The sequence below is a fragment of the Notothenia rossii genome (assembly GCF_949606895.1).
Source record: "Notothenia rossii genome assembly, chromosome: 1".
NCBI lineage: Eukaryota > Metazoa > Chordata > Actinopteri > Perciformes > Nototheniidae > Notothenia > Notothenia rossii.
This window is the reverse complement of record NC_136912.1, coordinates 65,348,358-65,374,053: the sequence shown is the minus strand read 5'-3', so window position 1 is coordinate 65,374,053 and position 25,696 is coordinate 65,348,358. Positions and strand designations below refer to the sequence as shown.

General features: G+C 40.6%; 2 protein-coding genes across 2 annotated transcripts in view; one reads left to right on the top strand and one right to left on the bottom strand.

Moving 5' to 3' along the window:
• The first annotated feature begins 411 nt into the window (after positions 1–411).
• On the top strand, positions 412–4,992 carry hyi (hydroxypyruvate isomerase). Its single transcript, XM_079652925.1, has 9 exons — positions 412–555; positions 752–1,019; positions 1,150–1,261; positions 2,139–2,253; positions 2,552–2,630; positions 3,263–3,312; positions 3,409–3,478; positions 4,417–4,551; positions 4,628–4,992. Exons 2-9 carry the CDS (start codon positions 821–823, stop codon positions 4,681–4,683), a joined length of 816 nt encoding a protein of 271 aa, XP_079509051.1. The 5' UTR covers positions 412–555; positions 752–820; the 3' UTR covers positions 4,684–4,992.
• Positions 4,993–6,334: 1,342 nt separating this feature from the next.
• szt2 (SZT2 subunit of KICSTOR complex) overlaps positions 6,335–25,696 on the bottom strand; it is a 97,523-nt gene continuing 78,161 nt past the window's right edge. Inside the window, exons 58-69 of the mRNA XM_079650194.1 lie at positions 24,105–24,307; positions 23,174–23,270; positions 21,357–21,437; positions 20,300–20,374; positions 17,716–17,781; positions 14,066–14,279; positions 12,777–12,954; positions 12,575–12,697; positions 10,720–11,230; positions 9,742–9,852; positions 8,784–8,852; positions 6,335–8,682 (exon numbers count right to left, since the gene is read on the bottom strand). Of these exons, the coding sequence (XP_079506320.1) occupies positions 8,539–8,682; positions 8,784–8,852; positions 9,742–9,852; positions 10,720–11,230; positions 12,575–12,697; positions 12,777–12,954; positions 14,066–14,279; positions 17,716–17,781; positions 20,300–20,374; positions 21,357–21,437; positions 23,174–23,270; positions 24,105–24,307 (1,872 nt within the window). The 3' untranslated portion in view covers positions 6,335–8,538. The remainder of the gene's footprint in view (positions 8,683–8,783; positions 8,853–9,741; positions 9,853–10,719; positions 11,231–12,574; positions 12,698–12,776; positions 12,955–14,065; positions 14,280–17,715; positions 17,782–20,299; positions 20,375–21,356; positions 21,438–23,173; positions 23,271–24,104; positions 24,308–25,696) is intronic.

Genomic DNA, 25,696 nt, shown 5'->3' with positions numbered 1-25,696 from the left:
GATGAAGGGGGAATCTCTTTTTTGAACCACGATGTAAACATGTTTATTTCTGCTGTAAAGTTGGTCATTTAACATGGGGGGGGGGGGGTCTATGGATATTGCTCCCTTCTGCAGACTGCTCCTACTGGCCACTAGATGAACTGAAATTTGAGGCACTTCCTTATTGGCCTCCCGGCCCTGCCACATAGTTTGCCGCTTGGTCTGGACATATGCATTAAAAAATACAATTGTCACTTTTAAAACATAAGTCTCTTTTTTATCAATCAATTACTGGGTTAAAACCAAAGACTGATTATATAGGTTAAAACCATGGTTAAAACTCAAAACTGAAGGGAAGTGTTGCCTTGACAACGCCCAAAACCTATTTGTATACTCCCGCGTGACTGCAACTTCCTGCGCCTGCGCATTACACAGACCAGGAAGCACGCTTCCAGTCATGTGACAATAACACAACTCTGCTCAGCACAGACTCCTGCAACATTTTGCTGATACTCCCCTCTTTATTACCATTTGCACATTTCAATTTGAAGCGAATATAGAAGAAGAAGACTGTCAGTAAGTGGAAATAAAGATAACTTTGCGCAGCATTGCCTATCAAGCATAATTTGAACTATTTTGTATTGTTCCATTGTCAATACCAACTATGCTTTGTCCTCAAATATTGTAACATATTTGGTTCCATATACATCTGATGTAAACGCTAGTACGGTTTAGCGTCCGTAACGCCGGTCTCCCCCGCTGCTGTCATCAGGTTAAAGTGCATCACGCGCACACACGCACGCGCTGCACTCAGGGTCGTTGTCCCCTTCAGTGAAGCAGCATGGCTCCGTTGAAGTTCTGTGCCAATATTTCCTGGCTCTTCACGGAGCTTCCTGACTTCCACCAGAGGATCTCCGCGGCTGCTGCGGCCGGCTTCCAGGCGGTGGAGGCGGCCTGGCTGTACGCGGCCGACTTGGAGCAGCTCCGGAGGGCCAGAGAGGCTGCGGGGGTGGAGCTGGTCCTCATCAACACCCCGCCAGGTGACCCTAACTCCGACACACTGACTTTTAAATGAAATCAGCAGCTGTTCATTTCCACCAGAAACTACTTTAATAGATAGTTGTTATAGCATGATGACGGTGGTAATGAAATACTTTATGTGATTTGCAGGAGATATAAAGGGAGGGGATCTTGGTCTCGGAGCAGTTCCTGGGAGAGAGGCAGAGTTCAGACAGGGTCTGGACCTGGCTTTGAAGTATGCAAGAGCTTTGGAGTGCAAAAGGTGGGGAATTAAAGTAGAGTAAATATGTATTCTTATCTGTTTTCAACCATAAATCTTACATAGTACATAAAATAGTACATCAAATGTGTTTTTCATAAGGCTAGTTTCCTTATAGGGCACATAAACATATGCAATGTGCTGCATCAATTTTACAAGGACCCTCCTGTGTTGTTTCCACTGTGCTGAGGGTCGCTGTCCTGCGGCCATGACAGATGAACAGTGCAACAAGTTTCCATTCTGTACTTTGCCCTGCTCAGCTCTCCCCCTCGCTGCTGCTGAAACACATCGAAACAGCCTCAAGCTGCCACCTCCATGCCGCACTGTTGTATTGAGGATGTATTGCACAGTTAATAAGAAGTGCTTAGTTTACTCCAGACACGATGCCTAGATTTTAGGCTAAACTATTCAGTCTTGCAGTGCAGACAATTTTGCTTCTCATAGTCTGAGAGTCCTCAAGGTGCTTTTGAGTCTTTCGCTGGTCAGAGGTTCAGGTGGAATGTTGGCTCTGTTTCTGGTTCTGGTTTCTCCCAACTCCGCACAGGGTCTTTGGAGCTCAGCCAGTTATCTTCAGGCTTGTATTCCCCTCTCCTGACACACTTCCTCTGAGCTCTGCGATGTAATCAAGATGCATGTGTGTCTTTCCATATGTCCATTCCAATTCACCACAGGCTGTCTCCAATCAAGCTGTAGATACATCTCAAAGACGATCAAGAGAAATCACTTGATCCTTCTTTTGCGTCACATTAAATAAAAAGTATATATTACTGAGACGCTCTGTCTTCAGGGCTTCTGCCTCGGTGAGGAGGAAACATCTTTAGCAGGGTTTCAACTTTTCGTGGTTGTATTTATGCATGTGGTATTTTCCATGATTTCCCAGAATCCACCTGATGGCTGGAAGGGTTCCCATGGGCTCACAGAGAAAGGCGGTTGCCAAGGAGATGGAGGCCGTCTTTGTGCAGAACCTAAAGTATGCTGCTGATGTCCTCTCTAAGGTAGGCGACCTTTACTGGGCAACAGAACAACAACTCTCAGCACAATGAATGAAGTCAAACTGGATTATTGCATAAATATAGTGCAGCATGAAAAGTAGGATATATGTCAAATTAAAAATGATTATTCCTGCACATAGATGAACAGTATTAGGTTGCATTGCTCTGCATATTGTAGTGTAGTTGTTTCACTGCATGCAATATATATTTTTTAATTTAAATATGACTTCCTATTAATGGTGCACATACCTTTCTTGACTTTCAGTGTTCAGAATGTTTCAAACTGTCAATTTCCTCACAGGAAGGAATCACGGGTTTGATAGAACCAATCAACACAAGGATAACAGATCCCAGGTATTTCCTGGACTCTCCTCATCAGGGTAAGACGCCTCGTCCCACTGAGATCAAATCAACCAGCTTATAGGCAAATCTGCACAAAACAGAATGTAGACCGGACCCTCTTTAACCAGTTGAGACCTCACCCTCTTTAACCAGTTGAGACCTCCCCATTGCTAACCAGCATGTAGACCTTTCCATTGTACATCAACCAGTATACTTAACATATTTTATTGACGACTCAAATTAGTTTACCTCTTGGTCTTTATATTTGTTAGCATTAACATTTAAGTCGCTTTCGATAAAAGTGTCAGCTAAACGTAATGTCAAATGGTAATATGTTTCCTTTGAAAGCTATAAAAAGTAGGCAGTCATTTTGCAACCATTAACAGATGTTATACAAATATATTGATTTAAGTGCATAATGGCACATTATGTAATTTAATCTCACATTTGAACACTCCTTGAAAGGATGCAGACAGAACAACATGTGTCTGGTTGTACTGTGCTCAGCAGATTTGATTATTTACAGTACAAGTATGCCAGTTATTTTATAGTATGCGATTTATTTCTACTATTACTTTAAAAATGAAAACACGCCTTCTGTTTTTTCCTATATAATGTCTTTCTACCTGCCTCGAGTAATGTTTCAGATCATCCTTTTTTTTGTCTGCAGCTGCTGAGATACTGGAGAAGGTTGGAAAGCCAAACATTAAGCTGCAAATGGTGGGGGTTTAGGAAATATGTCTCAACTTGAAAGTATAAAAACTGCAAACTATGTTAAAAGTTGACTTGATTTACTGGACGTCTGAACTCTTTCAGGACGTCTTTCACTGGCAAATAATGGATGGAAACCTGACACAAAACATACAAAAGTATCTTCCGCTTATTGGTGAGTAAGGCACCTGCCCGGGCTTCTTTCCCCCATATTTTGAATGTCTGAAGAATCTTATATTATAACATTCAGTTTACAGTTACAACTAACATATCCAAGGGCTACCTGTGGTTCTAAAACTTGGTTAGAAGGTGGGCTGATCATTATTTGTTCTCTAAATATTTTATAACCCTAACCAAAAATAAAGGAGAAATCTGAATGGCTTATTAGAGACTTTATTTAGATAAAACTCTGCCTCTAACAAAAGCACAAACACAAAAAAAGAATTGGAGAAATGTGCATTTCAAGGTCCACAGGAATTGTCTTCTCAAAGCAGCCAGTACAAAATAAATACATCAAATGTCAGTCAACAAAGCAAAAATACAATGTAAGGAAAACAATGCCTTGCAAAAAGACCAAAAACATCCTAAAAAGAATAAACTCACCGATAGTCGAGACTGGTAAAACATGCTCTGGCTCTGCTGGGCTGGGCTTCCTGCTCGGGATCCTCAGACTCCTCATGGTTTCAACGTTCCTTTAGCAACGAGCTAACGACTTCTTCTCCATCTAAAACAAAAGCTACACCTGTGTTGATCAGCACACCTGATTAATGGGAGGAGACAAATGTTACGTGAAAAATCTGTGTTTTCGAAGAGTTCGACAAACCTATTAGTATTTAGTTCTCTTCTAGGCAGTTCTGGCAAAAATACAACCTTGATTGTCATCATTCCTAATAAAGGAAATCACAAGAGTTTAGTGTTCGCCAAACCTTGATGATGCACCAACGACAAAAGGATGGTGACTTTGATCGACTGGTTATTCTTTTGGAGAAAGAAAATATGGGAAAGTTTAAATAAGAGACATGGCTAAATTAATTCAGACAATTACATTTATGAAAGAAACAACCCAGCTGTGCTTGTGCCTCTTCAGTTGATAATGATATACATGTTTCTCAGGTCATGTTCAGGTGGCTCAGGTTCCTGGTAGGAACGAGCCTGACAGCGCCGGAGAGCTGGACTACAGATACCTGTTCAACGCGCTGGAAAGGCTGCAGTACCAGGGATACATCGGCTGTGAATACAAGCCTCTGGGTCAGCACTCTCTTTATTCCAATATCATGACACCCTGTCAGGAAAAACATGTTCTAATGGTCTCTGTCTCCCTCAGGCTCCACACAGGAGGGTCTGGGCTGGATCAGAGATTACTGCACACACAGCGAGTGAGGAGCAGGGTCCCGTCACGCAGCTGTGTGTGCTTCAAGTTTCCTGCTTAAGGATTGGCATACATTTTTACTGCTAAGATACTTCTACGTTGATTCATTTCATTTTTTTGAACTAATTCCAGGCCCTTATATTGACCCTTTTTATATTTAGCTTTTAGCATCACAAACCAACATTGAATTGGTACACTGATAATTGTTATGATTTAATTATATTGTTTGACTTATTATGTAGATAAAGAATTTTCCTGTAAAAAAAAAAATCAATACATTGTTATAGTTTGAATAAATTAACTTGATACATTCTCTAAAACTTGTGAATGATTTCAAGTGAGAGGAGACTTTAGCAGGAAAGCTGATTTTCTGTATTCTGTTTAAAGACTATAAGATAAGAAGATATATATAAGAGGTGGATATTGTCACCTTGTTGTTTGATGGATTTTGTTTTTATGCCTTCAGTGTGGCATTTTGGCTGTCGCCATCTTATTTTTGGAACCAGAACTGACACAAGAGGATGGGGCTAAGCACAACCAGACGCAGAATTAGACATCATTATTTAATGCTACCAAAAGTAATAATTAACTTTCATGAAGTAAAAAGGACTTTGAGGTTGAAGCTCTGGACAGCACCCAAACCACACAACACCATTGTAGCAACCTGTCAATCACAAGGTGGCCTTTAGTATATGTTGCTTTATCTTCTATGTTATCTCAATGGGACCATCATTTACTGACTGATCATCATGCTGTATTGGGAATTACTTGAAACTACAGATTGAGACCATGAACACACCAGAAACATAATTATTGGGGTAATACTTTAAAGGTCCCCATATATACTATATTTCATTAATATATTATAGGTCTGAGATGTATGAAAAACCTGTCTCTGAAGTGTTTGGCTGAAACACCAAACAGATCATAGTTTCAGCCCTGTTCCTAAAGTGCTGATACTGGGTCTGTAGCTTTAATGCTAATGAGCTGCTGCTGGCCACGCCCCTCTGTGAGATGATTCGTTAAAAAACCCACAATAGTGCTCTAGGAGGAGATTCAGGTGATAAGGTGGGTGGTGTTCCCTTGGAGGGTCATTGGCTAATGGTTGTATAACCCCCAAAAACATTGTGACATCACAAAGTTGCCAAAATCTGATCAGCTAACTTTCAGAAGAAAAATGAAAAAGTGGATTTTGCGTAATAGGTGACCCTTAAGAGAGAACTAGGGTCATTTTCTCAGACTTCTGTACAACCTGACTTCTTTTTACATCAAGACAAAACTAGGGTAATTTTCTCATAGACTTCATACAACTGGAATACTTTTTACCACCAGGAGTCGCTCCCTGTTTGCGATTAGAAACAATGCAGTGTTAGGACACTTCTTCATTAACCTCTCACATGAGTGCTGCTTTTTTTTTGTTGTTGAAATAATGCCATCCTAAATCCTAGAATAAATGTATGGTTGGTTTCTGTTTTTTTCTCAACAGAGAATAACGCTTTAGCAGTCAACAAAAAGTAAATAAATATTTGTTTGGCCTCCTTTTAAGAACTTCATATTCAGGCTTATCGAAATTAAGGCAACTCAGTTATCCATGCATGACAAACGGCCCTTTAATAATGTTGAGTGACTGTTTTCTAAGTCTTATAAAAAAGATTCACAACATTATCAGTCATCCTACTGCTTTATTTAGCATTTCATTTACTGTATAAAGTGTTTCGTATATACATAAATTACATTATACAGTAAGAGGGTGCAGTGTTTATAATACAGTACAAATGCTAACTCGATCACATTTTGCGTGATGGATATCCAGTGTTTAACATTCAGACTCATTATTGGAAGCAGTGAGAACTACTTTGCTTGATGTTTCTTCATTTTACGTCCACAAATAAGCTCAGACATTTGGTTTTCTTCCTGTGAAAATGTGTGGAAATGTAAGGCTGCGTGTCTTTAATGAAGGTATTGTGGTGGATATCAAGTGTTCGTTGTAAAATCACACTCTTATCCTGCTGGCCTCATGCCCTCTTGTAAATGGAGGTATGATTACCAGCCGCACTGTTTCAGAAAAAACACAAGTCAACTCATCATCCTAAAGATACTTTGGAAACACTCGCCTCTGATGACATGTGGCATGCTATTATGCAAATCATCAAAGATAATATTACCCATTATCTTCCCGTCACATTCACTGCACAACATCAAGATCTTCTATGCAGAGCTGACAACAGTTTCACTTCATACGTTTGGGAATACAATGAAATAAAAGAGAAAAAAAGGCACTTCAGATAACAGATATATGGCAGTGGTGTTCAAGTGGGATTGACACTTTTGTAAATGTTACTCAAAGTCGCCCCGGCTCTCACACTTGTAGAGAACACTGATGTGGTATGAAGAGCTAGCGAAATGCTATCAGAAGGCACAAGAACTAAAGTAATGCAGGCCAATAACGACACTCATTACAAAACGTGTGCAGTTGAAAACACCTCAGAATTAAGTATGATTTTCAAGCAATCTAAACTGCTGATTTACATTGAAGGCATTTCTCTGTGAAAGATTTGAAGAGACAGAAACACAGCAGTGTCTCCAACATGTCTCCTTCAACAGCATGGTGTCAGAACATGTCAGTGCACAATGCAGGACACTCCCAAATCCTAAACGTCTCGGTGTGCTCAAGGTCTTTAGGTAGACCTAATACATCAAAAACTCTGAGGACCCCGTCCATCAAACTGCTCCCACTGAGGACATTTTGGTTCCGTAAGACAAGCTGGATCTTTAGTCAGCCTATCAAATAACAAACACAAAATAGAATGATAAACTGAAAACATATGCTTTTAATTATTTTTGAATCTTCCTTCACATCTTTTTTGACCTCTTAAAGGTCAAGGAAAGAAGACATAGGACGTTACCTGTGGACAGTTCAACCTGAGCCAAAGTGTATTTCCAGCATTATGTTGCAGCTGTGCTCATTTACCTTGAGGCTTTATGTTCCATAACTTAATCAATGTACAGTGTGAGCAGAGGTGCTAGGCCCCTGCTGTGATACACTGGGAAACCCTGTGCAGACATTGACTCTTCCATCAGTGAAATTGGCTCAAATACCTCACAGGAATAAGCCCCTAGAACCTGGGAATAAGTGAGTATTTCACCACTTCCAGTTGGCTTGTCTTAAAATCAATGTTTTTTTGTGTGACTGAAATAAGATCTGTATTTGCTACAGGCTGAAGAGATGTTCACGTTTTGTTCGACAACATAAAAAACGCAAGTAGATACCCCACTCATAAATGTCAGAAGCTTCTATGTGTTAGAAGATTAAATATGCTAATAAAAATGAAATAAGGCTTCTTAACATCACCTCAGCAAACATTAGCTGCTTTTAGCTTAGCCGGCGTGACGCGCTGCCATGCCACCGTGTTGATAGGCTAACATGGCTAATATGGGGACACTATGCAGCTGAACAAAACGTGTAAGTGCCATCAATGCATCCATCAAGTGGTTCACTTCTGCATATCTCTAAAGACGTACTGGTATATGCATAGTAACAAGTAAGTATATCAGATGATGAAGGCTAATTTTGAGCTAGCGGATAGATGTTTTCTGCACACATGTTAGGAGGCGTTTTGTTTGAATCAGATGTTTCCCCTAATGGTTTGATTGTGTTTGGGTTTATGTTGGCTCTCTTTAGGTTTGAGAGCATCCTTTACACTGAAAGAGCTGCATACACACAGCTCCATTACTGTCCCATGTGAGGCTCTCCTCCATGCTGCTCTATGATGGATAGGTGGAGCTGCTGGAGGAGGACTCCCCTCCCCTCGTCTTCCTCCGCTGCCTCCTGTTTCTGTTTGGGTGTAGGTGATTCCATCCGTGCTCTATAACAGCCCCGTCCAGAGGTTGTAGCAGGCGGTGTTGATGACAGACTCCAGGTGGTGGTACATGGACACCAGTTGAGGGGGGGGGCTGCTGCCGGCCTGCTGCTGTGACGGCAGGGGCTCCCTGAACACAACCTTTAGGCTCTGCAGGAAGATGGGAGGGAGAAAGAAACAACGCTGGAATGGTTCGCTGGTTTCAAAACTATAGTGTCCTAATAATGAATCATATCAGTTTCATAACTCACCGTTTTTCCAGCTTGGGCATCGAGAAAGACCAGCACGAAGCAGTCAGTGAACTTCTGGTTCAGAACAGCCTGAAACAAAGAGGATAGACATCAATATAGATTTAAGAGCAGGGATTTTGACTTGTGATCTTAAATATGATAAACATGTAGGAAACACTTTTTGGGTGACCATGAAAAAAAAGCACTGACGGATCAAACAGAGACGTGTGCAAAGCTGCTGACTGCAGATATGGTTTATTTCCCTGAATTCCTATCTTTTCACTAAATACTCAAATGTTCTTCAGCACAGACATAATAAACCGGCTGATTGAAGAAATGTTAACTGTATGGTTATATCATGTCCATAAATACAGTCATATGTTTAGATTTTGTTTTCATTATGTCAAATCCCATGAGTCAAACCAATAACTATTACAACAAGTCTGTGGCCAATAAGCTACTTTCCCCTCCTCCAACGCTGTATCCAGTTCTCGTTATACAGCCATGCTCCAGTCAGAGCTGTTCAATCAGAGTTCTAGAGCTCAGAAAGCTCAGATCTCTCACTTCACACAACCAGTTACACAAACGTTTAAAAAAACCTAACATTTGACAAGAAAATACGACAAATAATAAGGAGACGCAGAGGAGGGATCAGGCTGTGCTTTCAGTTTGTGAGTCTGGAGAAGTGAGGCACATTCTTTTGATCTCCAGCTTTCTCATTTTCAGAATCCCGTAACAATAATCCCTCAAGAGTCTTTCTTTAAAATTAAACTCTGAGCTCTCCCAGTGACTCTACTCTTTAAACTCAATGATTGTTCCCATGTTTCACAGCATGTAGAAGCCAGAGAAACGCTGACTTGGGACACTCTGTAAAGACCTCCATTCAAATCGAACCCTAATAAACCCATATTGCGCTGACTGCATCAGTGTTTCTTGTTGCCATGCTGTATTTGCTCTCATATAGAAGGAGTGTTCTCACCAGATACTGGATGCCGTTGTCGTCGAAGTGTCTGCAGCTCTGAGGGAAGCGGTTGAGCAGGACCCGGATCAGACTCTGGTACCAGGCAGGACTCATGGTCAGGAAACAGTCCTACACACACACACACACACACACACACACACACACACACACACACACACACACACACACACACACACACACACACACACACACACACACACACACACACACACACACACACACACACACACACACACACACACACACACACACACACACACACACACACACACACACACACACACACACACACACACACACACACACACACACACACACACACACACACACACACACACACACACACACACACACACACAGTGTGAGGAAGATCCCTGTGCAGCAAACATCCCCTGTATCATGTTAAAATCATCTGTTACATAATTAGCTTATATAACATCTACATCTACTAATAATAATAATACATATTGACATGTAGGTAAAGGTATCCAGCCGCAGTATACAACGTCATTAAAACTATCATTTTTTATGATTCTAAAATGAGATATTCCATATTTTAAGTATATTTTGAAGCCATTACTTTTGTACTTGTGAGATTCTGAATGCAGGACTTTTTCTTGTGACAGTATTACAGTATTTATTGTTATATTTGTCTTTATTAGCTTACTTAACAGGGTCAGTGCACACTAATAGACATTTCTGTAAAGTAATGCAAGAGGCTATTTTTCATTGTAGTCCCTGGACAGATGCTTAAAAAAATTCTGATAAAAAAAGAAAGAAATACTAATAATAAGTTAATATACTCGTTTTAAGCATGCAACACATGCCTTAATGTAGGAAATCCTAGTAAAAAATAAATAAAAAACACATATTATATAGCAGGAAGATCAAATGCAGTACTGCTAATTGCTACTGATCTGAGTGTGTGTTCGACCACTGTTGAGAGGCTGGTGGAGGTGACACATGGAGGCTCACCAGCTGGGGGTCGATGTCCCCCACGGAGCGGCTCTGCACCGCCTGCAGCAGCTCCTCCAGCTCGCTGAAGGACAGCTTGGTGAGCTTCAGCTTGTCCAGGTGCTCTCCGTGGAACAGTCTCCTCCACAGGTTGTCTCTGCGGCAGTGGCCCATGGCCTGCTCCACGCTGGCCTGGATCTGTCTGCGGGCCGCCAGCACCTCGTTGTTGAGCAGAGGGAACAGAGGGGAGGGGTACAGCAGCCTCTGGGCCTCAGCCCCGCCCCCCGCCAGAGGGTAGAACTCGTTTCCGTCGCTGGGAGTGGAGGCGGCCGCGGCTTCAGACGGTGTTTCTTCCCAGAGGTCCTGCTCGGCTCCAGGGGATCCGCCAGCCTCTGCCTGGTCTGTGGGGAGCCGGCCCCCCAGCTCAGAGGGGTCCCGGGGGATCTGAGGAAGCTTCTTGAAGCGCCGCATGTCGGCAGTGAGGCGGGGGAAGAGCTCTCTCTGACTCGTCATGATCACGTAGAACCGCAACCTGTATATGAAGGTACGTGAGAGATTAGAGAAGCAGTCAGAGTTGGCTCATTGTCATCAGAGGTGGACATTAAACCACAGTGTTTCATATGTAGAGAGGAATTGGTCATGAGTGGCTACTTAAACCTTTAAGAATCCATCATTACTGTGGCCTCTGTTCATGGCATGACATTGAATTTATATTTATATTTATTTCCCAACATTCTTTTGATTCAGTCGCTTTGAAGATGTCTTCATTGTGTGACATAATTAAGAGCCAGTCGCCAATAGAGGGCGTTCCATAATCAGGCGACGACAAAGAAACAACAAGGTGAGCTTATTTATCGTTTTCATGTTTATACTCATAAAAAGCCAACTTTTTAGCCTTCATTAGCAACTTGTTATACCGTGACATGTACAAAAAACTAACACTGTACTAGGATGCAACATAGTATGTTATTGCTTATGAATACTAAGACTTTTTTAATATTGCGGAAGAGAGATTATTTATTTTCTTAGTAACATTTCTTTATCACAGGCTAGCATGAGCATGCAATTGCCAAAGATAGATACATCTTTCATTTAACATCTACTCTGACATTTTCTGTAATATGTTATTATAGTATCAGGAGAGAAACAGTCGTCTGCGCTCCATATGGGCAGAAACTCCAGGTGGGGTATTAAACATAGTAGAACATGTTGGGTCTGTTAATGGTTACAGTATTGTTAATGGAAATGGTCAGTGTATTAATCATAATACGATTGCAGTAGGATCGTTATGTTTAGGTAGTTAAATCTACGGATACAGTTAGTAAAGGAACACAGGCACAGGGCAGCTCACTCAGGCATCCTATAGAAGGGAAGCACGGACCGACAGTAGCAGCTTGTGTTGCTGTATTTCAGGGTGAACATACGTACATAAAAGCCTGGTTCCTCATATGCCAATCAGCTAGAACACAAGTAACGTGTGTGTACAGAATAGTGTGTTTTGAGTGTTATAGTGCAAGCTGTTATTGTTTTATTGTGCAAGTCCAAGAGAAAGGAAATATTTACAGCATGCAAAAGCTTTTTGAAGTTTTTCTGCAACAATGAAAATATGCCAAGACAATGTTATACTTCAACTGGAAAATGTCCAATTCAGTACAATACTTTACTAACCAAGGGGCCTTCAGACTGTTCTTTAGAATATCAAAATAGACAATTTACATTAAAATCCAAACTATGAATAATTCACTTTATTCTCAGGTTACTTTTAATGTAGATATTCAATGAACAAATACGTTTTCAGAAAAACAAGCAAAGGTGCAATGGTTTTGCTTTTTTTTGGCTCACACTTTATGTCATTTTATCTCTGTTATATCTTTACCTTAACAAATGCCTCTCCCCATCGGACTGCTCCTCGAATGGAGCGGCGTTATGGCACACCACCAGGGACACGTCAAAGTCATCGTGGTGGTGCAGGCCCTCCAGATCCTTGTAAGAGCCCGAACTAAAGCAGGAAAGAAGAGAGCAAAGTGGTTAAACTACTGCAAACATACTGTGTTTGTTCTGTGACCAATGTATTGTACCTGTTCCACAGAGCCACCAGGGCGTACTCGTGCAGGTCAGGCGGCCCCTTCTTGTTGTCGGTGGAGACGGCAGCCTTGGACATGCGGAGCGGCTTCATGCCGTAGGTGCTGGCGTGGTCGGTGATGTAGTTGTAGAGCTGATGAGCCGTTATCATCCCCGTGGAGATAGAAAAGCTCCCTGATGTGGATAAAGATCACAGACTCTCAAAGAGATATTCAAAACATCTCCCACTCCTTCCTGCCAACCCACAGCGCCATAAAACCCTTCAGGTGAAAACAAGATGATGGAAATATCTATCTTTATCTCTTGAATGACTCAGAAAGGTTTCTGCTGTTAATTAGTCATCTGCTTTTCTCTCTTTTTCTTTTATTAATGACGTTGTGTGAGCCGAGCAGATGTGAAATGCTGCCCGTCTTCTTCTAAGCACCTGGCCGAGTAAAATATATTGTGTACTTATCTCTAGCGGTAGTTTATTAAACATAAATTAGATATACATACCCTAAACTAAAAATACTGCATCAGGCCAGCTTGTGTGGTATCAATATTGAAATATTACATTATATCTCACAAGGTTAAGCTCTTATCTTAAGCGACCCACAGTAAGAGAAACTCAGAACAGCAAGAAATGCAGATGTATCACTTAAGCCAAACTATTGTAAGCGCTGGTGCATTAGTCCTAATTTACACAAATACTTTAGGTACTGCAAAACATTTTGAGTTTATTGGCCAAGGCTTAAAAAAGAAGTGGGTTTTTAGTCTGCAACAGAAGATTGCGCTGTCTCGATATCAATGGGGAGCTCTTTCTATTATTTTGGAGCCACGATAGCAAACATGAGTGTTTCTCTGTAAAGGGGCTCTATTCTGCTCATTTTAAGATCATATTTGTATTTAGTGCCTCTACTGTGACATGTTTCCATGCTTTAATGTTCAAAAAGCTCTTTATTTTTCTCATGCTGCCTGTGCTGCAGCACCTCTTTTCACCCTCTGCTCTGATTGGTTAGCTGACCGGTCAACCAATTTGAGATGTCCTCTCTGTGCAATTTCTCATTGCTGGGGATCCATTCTTTTCATTTCTCACATAAAACTTTGAGGTACACAACCTTTCTGGATTCACAATTCTGGCAAGTAGACGGCTACTTTTAATCCACTGTGAGCTAATCTCATGTTTTTTGCCGAATATGTTTCTCTTTCCAGCGCACACCTTTGGTGAGTTTGACTATTTCAGGGGATTCTACATGCTTGGAGCAGTTGGGAGTGACTTTAATATGACTTTATGCTAAAAAGTCACCTTGGAAGACATGGTTGCGTCCAAACTTGGGAATATCGGGGTGATGTGAGATGAAGTCGTCCAGGAAGTCGGTGAGCTGGTAGCCCTGGCGGAGCGTCATGTGGCAGCCGACCAGGTACTGGTGAACTACTCGCAGGTGGAAGTCGTAGCTGAAGGAGTGAACGTGCATCAGGTCCCGCACCTTGTCACACTCCTCAGTGAAGAGCATGGAGAGCTAAAGCAAAGGGTGGGGGGCAAAGTCAGCACCAGCACAGAGAGAAAGTCACAGGGAAAAACAACTCTTCAAGTACCTCCAAGCTCAAGTCTGGCCAATTTCATTACACACATCACTGGTAAATGAATAGAATCTGGCACTGAGCAGCACTGTCTCTGCCTGCTTATCTGTGTAATCATCAGCTCTATGCAGTGACCTGCTTTGCTTTTGCTTTGTGCGGTGCACCTTAAGGCCCTGTTGGCTCTGACTCCCACACCTTGGTGAGAGCCTTTTGTAAGCAACTAGATATCAATCAGATTCATAATAGAATCTTATTTAATTAAATCCAACATCAAAGGGGGGCTGACAAAAGCATTCATTGCAAATGTAAATGGCTGCAGTGAGTGTGCAGTTAATTAAAGCCCAATAACAAGTGTGTCTCTTGCTTTTACTTTCATCCGGACCATTTGCCTGGAACCTATACAAATAGGCTTTATTCAATCAAAGAGGCAAGAAGAACTGCGTGGCTCTCTTTAGCTGGAGAAAACTTTCATCAATGTCGGTGTCTGGAATCTTTCAGCACCTTTTCCTGGCTCAACACTTTCAGAAACTAGCATAAGGGCAGGATACGTTCCCCTTCATCACTTCAGAGATAAGAATGTTATCTTCTTTTGCACAGAAGAATGAAAAGATGAACTTTTCATGCAGTCTGGCAGACAAATTAGTTGTGACCTCTTAGCCTGCCATCGACAGAGCCAGGAGGCTGCTGGGACTTCATAGATCTCTTTAGCTCAGAGGTTATACATTTCCTCTTGACTATGAAGCTCATATTTAATACTTCCTAACCTGTAATCCCAAACGGTTCATGTTCAAGCTAATTTAGCACTGTGTAACTTTGACAAGAACACATTGTAGGGTAGAGTCACGGAGCTGGTCTCACAAGTGGAATTACTATACATGACAGAGGCTGCATTGACGGCAGAAGCTGTAATCATATGGGGTCAAACAAGAAAAAGACAATACACAAAGCAAGTCGATTGAAGAAGGACAAGACCCATTGGCATTTTACTTTTCAGTTTGTTCTCCTGTACTTACCGTCCTCAAATAGACAAAACAATTAAACATGCATTTTAAACAAACACAATGTAATTTTAGTGGAAAGTAATTCTTTTTCACACAGAAAGTGTGTGCAATGATCTGACAAAACCTCTTTAGGTTGTTCCTAGATATTCATTATTTATAATTAATGTGGATTGTGTTCTTCTGGCGAGCACCGTAGCCAGGATTATACAAGTATTAAGATCATGAATCCAAGTTAATTAAAATACACATTTTATAATAAAGTATTACAGGCATTACGAATAATGTGAACACATTTCAATGAGAAATGTTCTCATACCACACATGCCTTTGTGGATTTTGTCTGGGTTTCTTTGGTAACTTTGACCTTTTTTGTGTCTATAAAATAAAATAATATATGGATAACAATATGAAAACCTATTATAAGTAAGTTAACTTTCTTCTTGTATTGGTTATAACCACTGAACAGAAGAGTTCGATCATATATAGTTAGCAGTTAGCTTTCTAACTACTACAGCAAGCTAGTTTAAAGGTCCCATGTCATGGCCATTTCCACTGATCATAATTCCATTGTTGAGGTCTATTAGAATAGATTTATATTGTGCAATTTTCCAAAATCACTTTGGTTTCTCACACAGCATCTCTGTAAACTACGTGTATTCACTGAATTTCACTCTCTGCCTTTAACGGCTAGTTGTAGCTCCAGTAGCTCCAGCCCCCACCCTCCCTGTGAGCACAGTGTGCTCTGATTGGTCGGGACGTTGTGAATCGCGCTGAGCTCCGTGGAGGTGTGGTTTCCTTGTTTAGCGACAGCGAAACACAGCCAAACTCACCCTGAGCACACACAAAGTCACAGCCGAAGTAAAAACAATAAGTGTGGCTTGATATTGAGTAAGAAAAAGGTTGATAAACGCTGTGAGAATGGGTCTGCAGAGAGAATTTCGCCGTGATCCCAACTGTCTGTTATCAGCCTGCAGCCAGGGAGGAAAGATCAGCAGAGCTGCCTGCTCTGAGTGTGTGTGTGAGGAAGTCCGTGGATCGGTCAATTTGGACCAATCAGCGGGGGCTTAACGTAACGTAACGGCTCCACGGATTGGTCCATTTGGTTCCGGGTAACGCATGACATCATGCGGTACCCGGGAGAATCAATGGACAGTGATGTATCTCCAACGAGGCGTTTTTGGGAGGTATTTTCTGTGTTAGAGTTTTACTCGCTACAGGGTGACCTTTGAGGGTTTTGACTCTGCAGACCGTTTACATGCATAAAAACCTTCATAACACACAAGGGGACGGGTAATAACCGGAAAAGCATGACATGGGACCTTTAACAGTCATAAATTGTTAAAGCCAGCTAGCTAGCCGTCAAGGGACATTTATGTTTTTACATATCTTCAATTTCACATGTGAAATGAAAACCAAGCCAATATATATTCTCAAACTTCAACTTTGGAAAATGTAAACTTTGGAACATCAAATACTTCACTGAGCAGATTTGACCTATTTAAGCTAGCGCTAGGCAGCCTGGGATTCTAACCCGCTCAAATAATAGGTAATTGAAAAACGTTTATCTCTATCATTTACATTTTAATGAATTATAGTTAATTATAGTTAACTATTTTCTTTTATTGGCTATAACAACCGAACACTAGTGTTCAATCTTATATTATTTAATTAGCTTGCTTTATATCACAGCATGCTAGTTTAACAGTGCCAGCTAGCTAGCTGTGACGTTAAATGTGAATGATGTTTTCACACTTCTTAATTTTCACATGTGAAACCCACATGCCAACACAGTACATGAAAAAAAACTTGAATCAATATAGTGCTATGTAATCCAAGCACATTTCACAGTCTGTCAATGTGATCATCTTTAGCGAGCAGAGCAGCAGCAGCAGCCCCATGTTTTTCATTTAAACCCTGGGGGAAAGTTATAGCTCCAATATATCACTGGCAACCAAAGATGCAAGAGAAAATAAGATAAGATTATCAGAGAGAGGGCAGAGGGGCCAGCAGGAGTTGAACGAACACTTAGAGAACACAAGCGGAGACACCCAAACCAGCAAGCACTGACGACAGAAGCCCTGATAAAAGTTGAAAGGAGCAGAAAATCACAGCACAGCGGGACTCAGACCTGAAACTCAAAAAAAGGAGTAACACCTGACCTTTGAGTTCCTTATTTGGTCAGTCTTCATAGTATGTGTTAGCAACTGTAGCTCCTACACGACAGAACACTGAGACCCATTCATTCCCAAAGAGACAAAAACACAGATATGGAGGTTTGGAAAGAAAGATGGCAGCAAGCAAAGCGGCAGGGGGGGCTCGGGGGGGATGAAGCCTGATTGTAGGGAGACACCCCTCCCGTGAGAATGGGACATACCGCACAGTCAGATACTGGGGTGGCATCTGGGAACGGCTTGCAACGAGGTTTGGTGAGGAGGCTGCCCTGATGGAGAGATGACATGAGGTGGGACACACTGACACACACACATCCTGACACTCACTCACAAACAGATGGATGAAAGGGAAGACTGAAGACATACTACAAGAATAAATAAGAACATGTTTTTCCATACTACAAAAATGCGATAAGACACATTACATACACACGTTAGAGCTGTGGAAAGGCATTTGATAAGGCTGGTGCACATATTGAAAACCTTGGGCCGTTCACTTAAGAGTAACCAAGTATTCCACAAGTCGACGCCTATCACCATGAGACAGCACTGCAGGTACAGTACAGTAGTTTGCGTGTAAAACACAATGCATGAATATACAGACATTACATATTTCCTTCTATATTAATAACCTGTTGTGCTATGGTGCAGGAATGAGTCCCTAAAACATGCAATTGAGTTAGGTCATGAGGTCTGTGATTAACACAAGCTGATATTTAATACGACATAAATACATAAGTAGGTTCTACATTTGAGAATCGCTGAATCGCCAAGCATTAGCCGCCTTTAGCTTAGCAGTGGTGATGTGAAGTAATGTGGATTTTTACTTTTTCATTTACACTACAAAAATATAAAGCGGTGTTATTGTGTGGGGATTATCCTATCCCCTTATCATAAACATGTGTTTGAGAAACATCTTATGAAATGCTAACTTCTGGGACGGCCTACACAAATACTTCATCACTGCACCACTACATATATACATTAGCCTTATTAATCATTATTCACGTTATATAAATACATGTTTGTTTTAGTGAACAAGACAAAGTAAATTTCCTTTATAATAATTATTACTATTTAAATTAATTAAATTAATTGCTTATTTAAGTCGATTTTTAGCCTTTTCACAACATTCTCAGTAAACGAAGTAGCTGTAATGCATCCTTTCTGCCTTTCTCACCACCTTAACCCTTTTGCACCCCCTCTAATCTGTGGCATGAAGCCACAGATTAGAGAAATGTTCACAACACCACCAGGTAACAAATGCCACAACATCTTTGACATCTCTGCCTGACATCTCACATCAAAGTGCACCGGTGTGTAAATCTGAACATGGATCAGTCACAGGTGGGAGAGAATGAAAACAGTTTGTGATATAGATCAGGATTTAGGTGAGAAATGAAGCTGTGGGTTGGTGGCAGACGGGATTAGAGTTATATCTGATGGCCTTAAATCCTTAAAAAATGCAAAATCACAGATGTGAGAAATTGCCTCTGATTATGTGGAGTCAAATCACAGCTGTATGAATAGAATAGATAGTAGAGTTCTTCAGCCATCTTAAAACATACAGTATATTCAAATGTACAGGAATCGTTTTGTACGATAAAATTTCTTCCATATCTATCTTCAGAAGAATTTTGAAAATGATATCAAAAAACGTTCTATTCTGTCTAAGGTCAGCTCTGTCAGACAGTTTGTTGCCGGCTCACAGAAAATGTTGAGGAAAAATATCCTAATGTTTAATGCTGAATGAAAGATTTGCACATTCACCCCTGAGAGCAAATTCTACTTAAATAAATTGATTTCGCTACATATTTTCATATAAAATGCAGATGTTCGCTTTATCTTAACATTAAGTGGCCCAATGAGTGACACCCAGAGCAGTGAAGAAACACTAAAGTGTCATAAAAGCAAAGAGCCCTTACAGTAACTGAAGGTAAACATACAAACACATGCAGGCAACTGAATAACACTGTATGGATTTCTTAATGAGTCCACATAGTTGTGCTGGGAGGAAATGATAAGATACACTGCCAAACTCAATATTGTGTCAGAGATTCCTCACTTATTTTAGTCTGCTGTCATTTCCAGACTCTACTCCCCTGAAAAACACAGCATCAATTGGTAGTATAAATGCTTATAAATAACAAATGTTTATGTTCTCTTGGTCGTATCTTTCTGTGATAAAAGATGCCCACAATGTGGATCCATCTACTGCAGATGCACAAGTACTGAGAGAGAGACCAACAATGTTATTTTGAGTCTTTCCACCGGATAACCGTAGCCTCAGGTGCCACATTTCATTGTTCAGAAAGTAATCCCACTACAATTTCATAAGGACAAAATAAACGAAAGCAGCAAATATACTGAAATATGCTCGCAGAAATTAATATATCATTATGGTATACATTTTTCAGCAGTTTCCCATATTGAGAGATTGTAGGTGTCTTTTAGTACCACACAGTAGACTTTTATAAACCTAATAAGGTGGAGATTGTCCTTAGAGTAGTCATTTCTAACTGCAATTCTTTCTACCAAACAAATACAGTTTGGAGCAGGTCCCTGAAAGACCTCTGACATCTTGCTGAACCCTGAGACCCCTCAGAGTAGTCCCAGCATGCTCCAGTAAAACCACTGTTCTACAAGGAGATCAGTACACATCCTTCTCACGTGTCAAACATATGTATTGAATCACTTTGTATGCCATAACTCATGGGCTCTCTTTCATGCTTTTAATCACTGCAGATCCCCAGAGAAGAGAAGGCACAGCTCAGTTTGCATATTTACCTGGGAGTTGACTGTCTGGCCCATGGGGATGCGGGAACACTCCAGTGCATACTGCTTCACACAGAAGTAACACCCCTGGCAGCACGATAAGGAGAACGTGTAATTACTTTATGAAAATCAACAATCCTGGATCTATTCATATCTTCTGGGGAAAGTAAACATTTTACTTTGTGCAATATATGGCTCTTCAGGAACTCTGTCTATTAATTAGTGATTATCTCAGCTTGGGCTTGGCACTATAACCAGGTAACAGAAAGTATACACGATACACTTTGGTGATCGATTTAGAGTGTACACGTTTATACCAGGCAGGTTGAATTAAAGATGCTATTAAGTGTCATGGGAAGTGTAGGATTTAGTCATTAGCATCAGACAGTTGGTCTTACACTTTAGTCTAGAGCTAAATATAAACAACTGTTGGTTGGAAGGCCATGACTATTTACAGATATCCGTGGTCCCTAGAGATTGACCTCAAATGACAGTAGGGATACTCGGATTTATCATCCAATACCGTCATCAGGTCAACCATTTAATGTGTTTGATACCCTGGTTAATGACAAAATACCTGCTAACCATTAGCTTTAGCTGCACTTTTTTTTACGGCTCCTTAGCAAATGTAAGCATGCTAACACAATCAATTAAACTGGTTAACATCAATCCTGCTAACCATCAGCATGTTATTTTGCCTTAGTAGTGCCTAAGTATTTTAGCATGCTGATGTTAGCATTCAGCTGCTAGTATCTCCGTGCTTATCTACAGGAGCTGATAGGATGGCCTTTGACTAAGACCAAAATTATTGGACTTATTTTAGGAACTGCATTGACTCAGTGGTGTTGTACAGTCAATACAAAAAAGACAAAATGAAACCACTTAACTTGGCAATTCAATACAAATATACATGAATGTCATATTGTGCAATCTTTGTTATTTAGAGATGCATCAGAAACATCTTACAATTTAATTGAAACAAAGATGAATAATGCTTTAAAATGAAAAGGTACCTTTGCGACAAAAAACAAATAGGTGAGCACAATGCCCTTCATGATCTCCTGCTCACCTGAAAAGCCAGTTCCATCAGCACGATGCCCCCTGGCAGCGCCCTCTGGAGGTGGTACGCAGTAGTGCCAGATGCTATGGCCTGCCAAGCGAAATCACAGTCACAGGTTGTCAAATGAAGGTGTTTGAAGGCAGATACTGCTGACATTGTGTGCTGCTTTTTCATTTCAGTAAAAAGGAAGAACAACTCCATTTTGTGATTGGATGTCTACTGTTTCAATCATACACAATTGGCGATTTAACACTAATTAGATGGAAATCATTAAACAGACTTCCTTTGCTCTGTAGATTAAAGAAATGTTTAATAGTTTACAAGCTTGAAGAAATCCAATACGCATTAAAAATCTCTTCCAAAAAGTTTATAAAGATTAAAAGAGAATTAACTTACCAGATAACTTACCAGGTAAATAAACATTTAAAATCAGTCTTTAAAAAGGCAAGAAAATTACAATTACATTTTCTTTTCTTATTAAAAAGTTAAATAATAATATAGGTGCAAAAATACAAGAACAAAAGTAAAAGTCCAGTGTAACATATAATGAGTTATCTTATTCAGTTGAAGAAAAACTGAAAATTCTTCAGCCTTGATTTAAAAAAAGGGAGAGTTTCAGATGACCTGCAGGGTTCTGGCAGCAAATACTAAAACTACCTTCTGGAAGAACACTGCAGAAGATTGCTCGGTGGTTGAACCAGTGTTTAAAAAACTTTTATTGCCCTGACAGTGTCTAGTATAGTTGTCGTAAAACATCATTTGGGATTTCACCCTGGCCTCTTGACTCTGCCGTGTGCTTTTTGTGTGTGTGTGCTTTTGTGTGCTTTTGTGTGTGTGTTCGTGTTCGTGTGCGTGTGCGTGTGTGTGTGTGTGTGTGCGTGTGTGTGTGTGTGAGAGAGCAGAGAGGATGCTGCACGTGTTACCATTGAGTACAGAAAAAAATTGCACAACCTATAACCAGTTTCCGTTCTGAACCTGGCTACAGAGGACTACTCTACGTGTGAAGTTTTCAACCTGAAGGGACAAGAAGCTTTAGTCCAAAGCACCTTCACTGATGTTAGCAGCAATGAAAAGGTTACCACTATGTGTCAAATGCTTCATGTTTCCTGAACGCCCAGTGGCTAGTAGAGCACTACTCTTTCTTTTTATTTCTACAGCACCACATTCTATCTCTATTAACACTGTTTTAGGAAGCATTATATATTACATTCTATAACTAAACTTTTTCTAATTCTATACCCAAATGAACTATTCCTCACAGCACAGCTCTCCTTATTTCTAGAGAAATTCTTTATCGCATTGTGAGCACATTGTTTTCGTTTTAATATTGTGAACCCCGCACAACAATTTTTTCATATTTATATAATGATATAAATATTTCTCTATATCTCTAGTGGTATAGCGTTTTTTTAATTGTTATATTTTTGGACCTTTTCTTACAATCAATGTGCACCATACACACCAGAGAAAATGTCTGTGTACTACTACTTGGCAATAAGCTTGTTTCTGATTCTGCTTGTTATATCTGGCGTTAGATATCCCCGCTGTAGTTTGGATACAGTTCGATTTTGCAAAAAGTAACTGTGTACTAACTAACTAGCAATAATCATAACTACTAACTCAAGCTTCTAAATATATATAAATTAAAAGGGGCCCTATTATGTCTTTTGGGGTTTGCCTCTCCTGAAGTGTGTTATATATGTGTTTGTGCATGTAAATAGTCTGCAAGGCTAAAATCCCAAACTTTAGTTTGCTCTCTGTATGACTGACTGGACTTTCTTGCAAGAAATAAAATCTGAAAAAGACCACAACCCGTGAAAACTGACCTTAGGGCTGTCCTCGCTCTTCTGCTTTACGTAAGAGAAAGACATCCTCCCTTCTGTGGACATAGAGTTCAGCATAGAAGCACGAGCCCGGGCGATGCTGTAAGAGATGGGAGGGGGGTGGGGGGGGTGTAATGGTCAGTTAGGGTCTGGTTAAATAAGAGAGAAACACGCAGAGCTAAGCCGTAAGACAACATTCAGAGAATCACACGGTCTGAGCCTAGAAAGTGACAGGCTGCTCTGCTGACATCTACCAGGGGCAGCAGAGCGGAGGGGGGGTCAGAGGTCAGGCACGGATCCAAACACATATGATGACTAATCGATGAATAATGCTGACGCATAAGGTAGAAAGAGCGATACTGCGTAACATATGGAATTCTCCCAAAGATTTTTATATTTCACAAGGCAAACCATTAGCTTTGGCTACTGTTAGCAATGCAGTGCAATTCATAAAAAAAAATGATGGAAACCATATAACCACCACGGCCCCTAGTAGACCCCCCCACACACAATAACACAGACTATTACACCCCTTGTTGTTTAATACCAATTTACCAACCAGCTATGCGCAATATGTGCAATATATATATGCCGTTAATAACTGTGCAATATATACCTGGCTGCTAAATCCTCAGAACTGTTACAAGATGTGTATTTTGTAAATTGTGTAACTTTTTTTATTCTAATTTTTTTAATTTTTAATACTTTTATTTGCTGTAACAATGTACTCTGTACCCTCTGTGTGACTAATAAAGGTATTCTGATTCTGATGGTTCAGAGTGGTTTTACATGCATTTTAGAGCCTACTTTGATCGAAGGGAAAGCCTGTAATATAATATGAAACACCGAAAAAAAAGACGGCAGCTTAGAGTAGCAAGTGTCACAGGTAGATATTCAACTTAAAGCGCAAAATAAAGAATATTTAGGGACAGACCTGCGCGCTGGAGACTGCGGTCGGACCTGCACCAGGATGAAGCCCATGCTTTGCAGGTACTGGACGTACTGCTGCAAGAAGGTGCTGGAGATGTCCTGCAGCCAGGCCTCCTCCTTCAGGCGGCTGGGCAGCATGTCGGCAGAGTCCGTGCTGTAGCTGCGGTCCCGGCCCGACGCCGTGGAGTCGTTGGAGCGATGGCGTTTCTGGCACAGGGAACATTGGACATAACTCAGCCTCACAGAACTCTTTCAATGTATGCAGACAATTTTTTGTATACCAATAATTATTATTATCAAGCAAACATAATGTATGCTAAACTTTGAGTAATAGCCAGTAGGCTAACCTAGATGCCTTTCCAAAAATAAGGGCAAGGCAAGTTAAGTTTATTCATACAGCACCTTTCAGCACACGGCAACCCAAAGTGCTTTAAAAAATAAAATAAAAGACAATTAAGAATAAATACAGTGGAAGCACATTATAAAATGGCATTTAAAGACAGGCATTTAAAAAGAAAAGATAATAAAATAAACACAACAGGAATAAAATACATGAATAAAAGCCATACTGCAGTGTGAATTTGAACAACTCATCCAAATGCAGCGTCAAAAAGATACGTTTTTAATCTGGATTTAAAAGTATTAACAGTTGCAGCTGACCTGCAGGATTCAGGGAGTTTGTTCCAGATGGTCGGGGCATCAAAACTAAACGCCTTGATGGTTCATACTTCTGCAGGAGATCGTTAATATAATTTGGTCCTAAACCATTAGTGCTTTAAAAACCAGCAATAGTACTTTAAAATCAATTCTTTGGTAGACAGGAAGCCAGTGTAAAGACTTCAGAACAGGACTGATGCGATCCACTTTCTTAGTGTTAGTGAGGACTCGAGCAGCAGCGTTCTCAATTAGCTGCAGCTTTCTGATGGATTGTTTTGTTGAGACCTGTGAAGACACCATTACAGTAGTCCAGTGAAGATAAAAGCATGGACAAGTTTTTCTAAATCCTGCCGTGACATTAGTCCTAGATATGTTCTTAAGGTGATAATATGCAGATGTAAGAACTGTTGTAATTTGACTGTTAAAATTCATGTCTGCGTCCATGGCTACACCCAGATTTCTTGCTGTATTTGTTGTTTTAAAGTCTGACGACTGAAGCTCTGCGATGACTTTTAATCGTTCTTCCTTTGCTCCAAAAACAATGATCTCAGTTTTTTGTTTTTTCAATTGGAGAAAGTTCTGAGTCATCCAGTAATTGATTTGCTCAATGCACTTACTCAGTGTTGTATTCGGAGAATAGTCTCCTGGTGACATTTTTAAATAAATCTGGGTCGCATCTGCATAGATATGATAACTTAGGTCGTTGTTTTTAATAATTTGAGCCAGTGGTAGCATATAGATATTAACCAGTTTAGCCCTGAGCCTGTTTTTCAGGTCTCAGGCTCGAAAATGACATTCCCAGAACAAATGACCATAGAGGTTTCTCAATACTAAAATGTCCCCTCCTCGACTCCTCGATTCCTCGGTCCTCCGGTAGTGACCCGGAAATGAATTTCAGAGCGCCATTTTGAAGGACATCTAATTTCTCTAAATGCACTT

Excerpts from the sequence above, each read along its gene's own strand:
- hyi (XM_079652925.1), top strand. The coding sequence starts at position 821 with ATGGCTCCGTTGAAGTTCTGTGCCAATATTTCCTGGCTCTTCACGGAG. Across the intron at positions 2,254-2,551 it reads CTGCTGATGTCCTCTCTAAG|GAAGGAATCACGGGTTTGAT; the intron begins GTAGGCGACCTT and ends ATTTCCTCACAG. Across the intron at positions 3,479-4,416 it reads AAAGTATCTTCCGCTTATTG|GTCATGTTCAGGTGGCTCAG; the intron begins GTGAGTAAGGCA and ends CATGTTTCTCAG.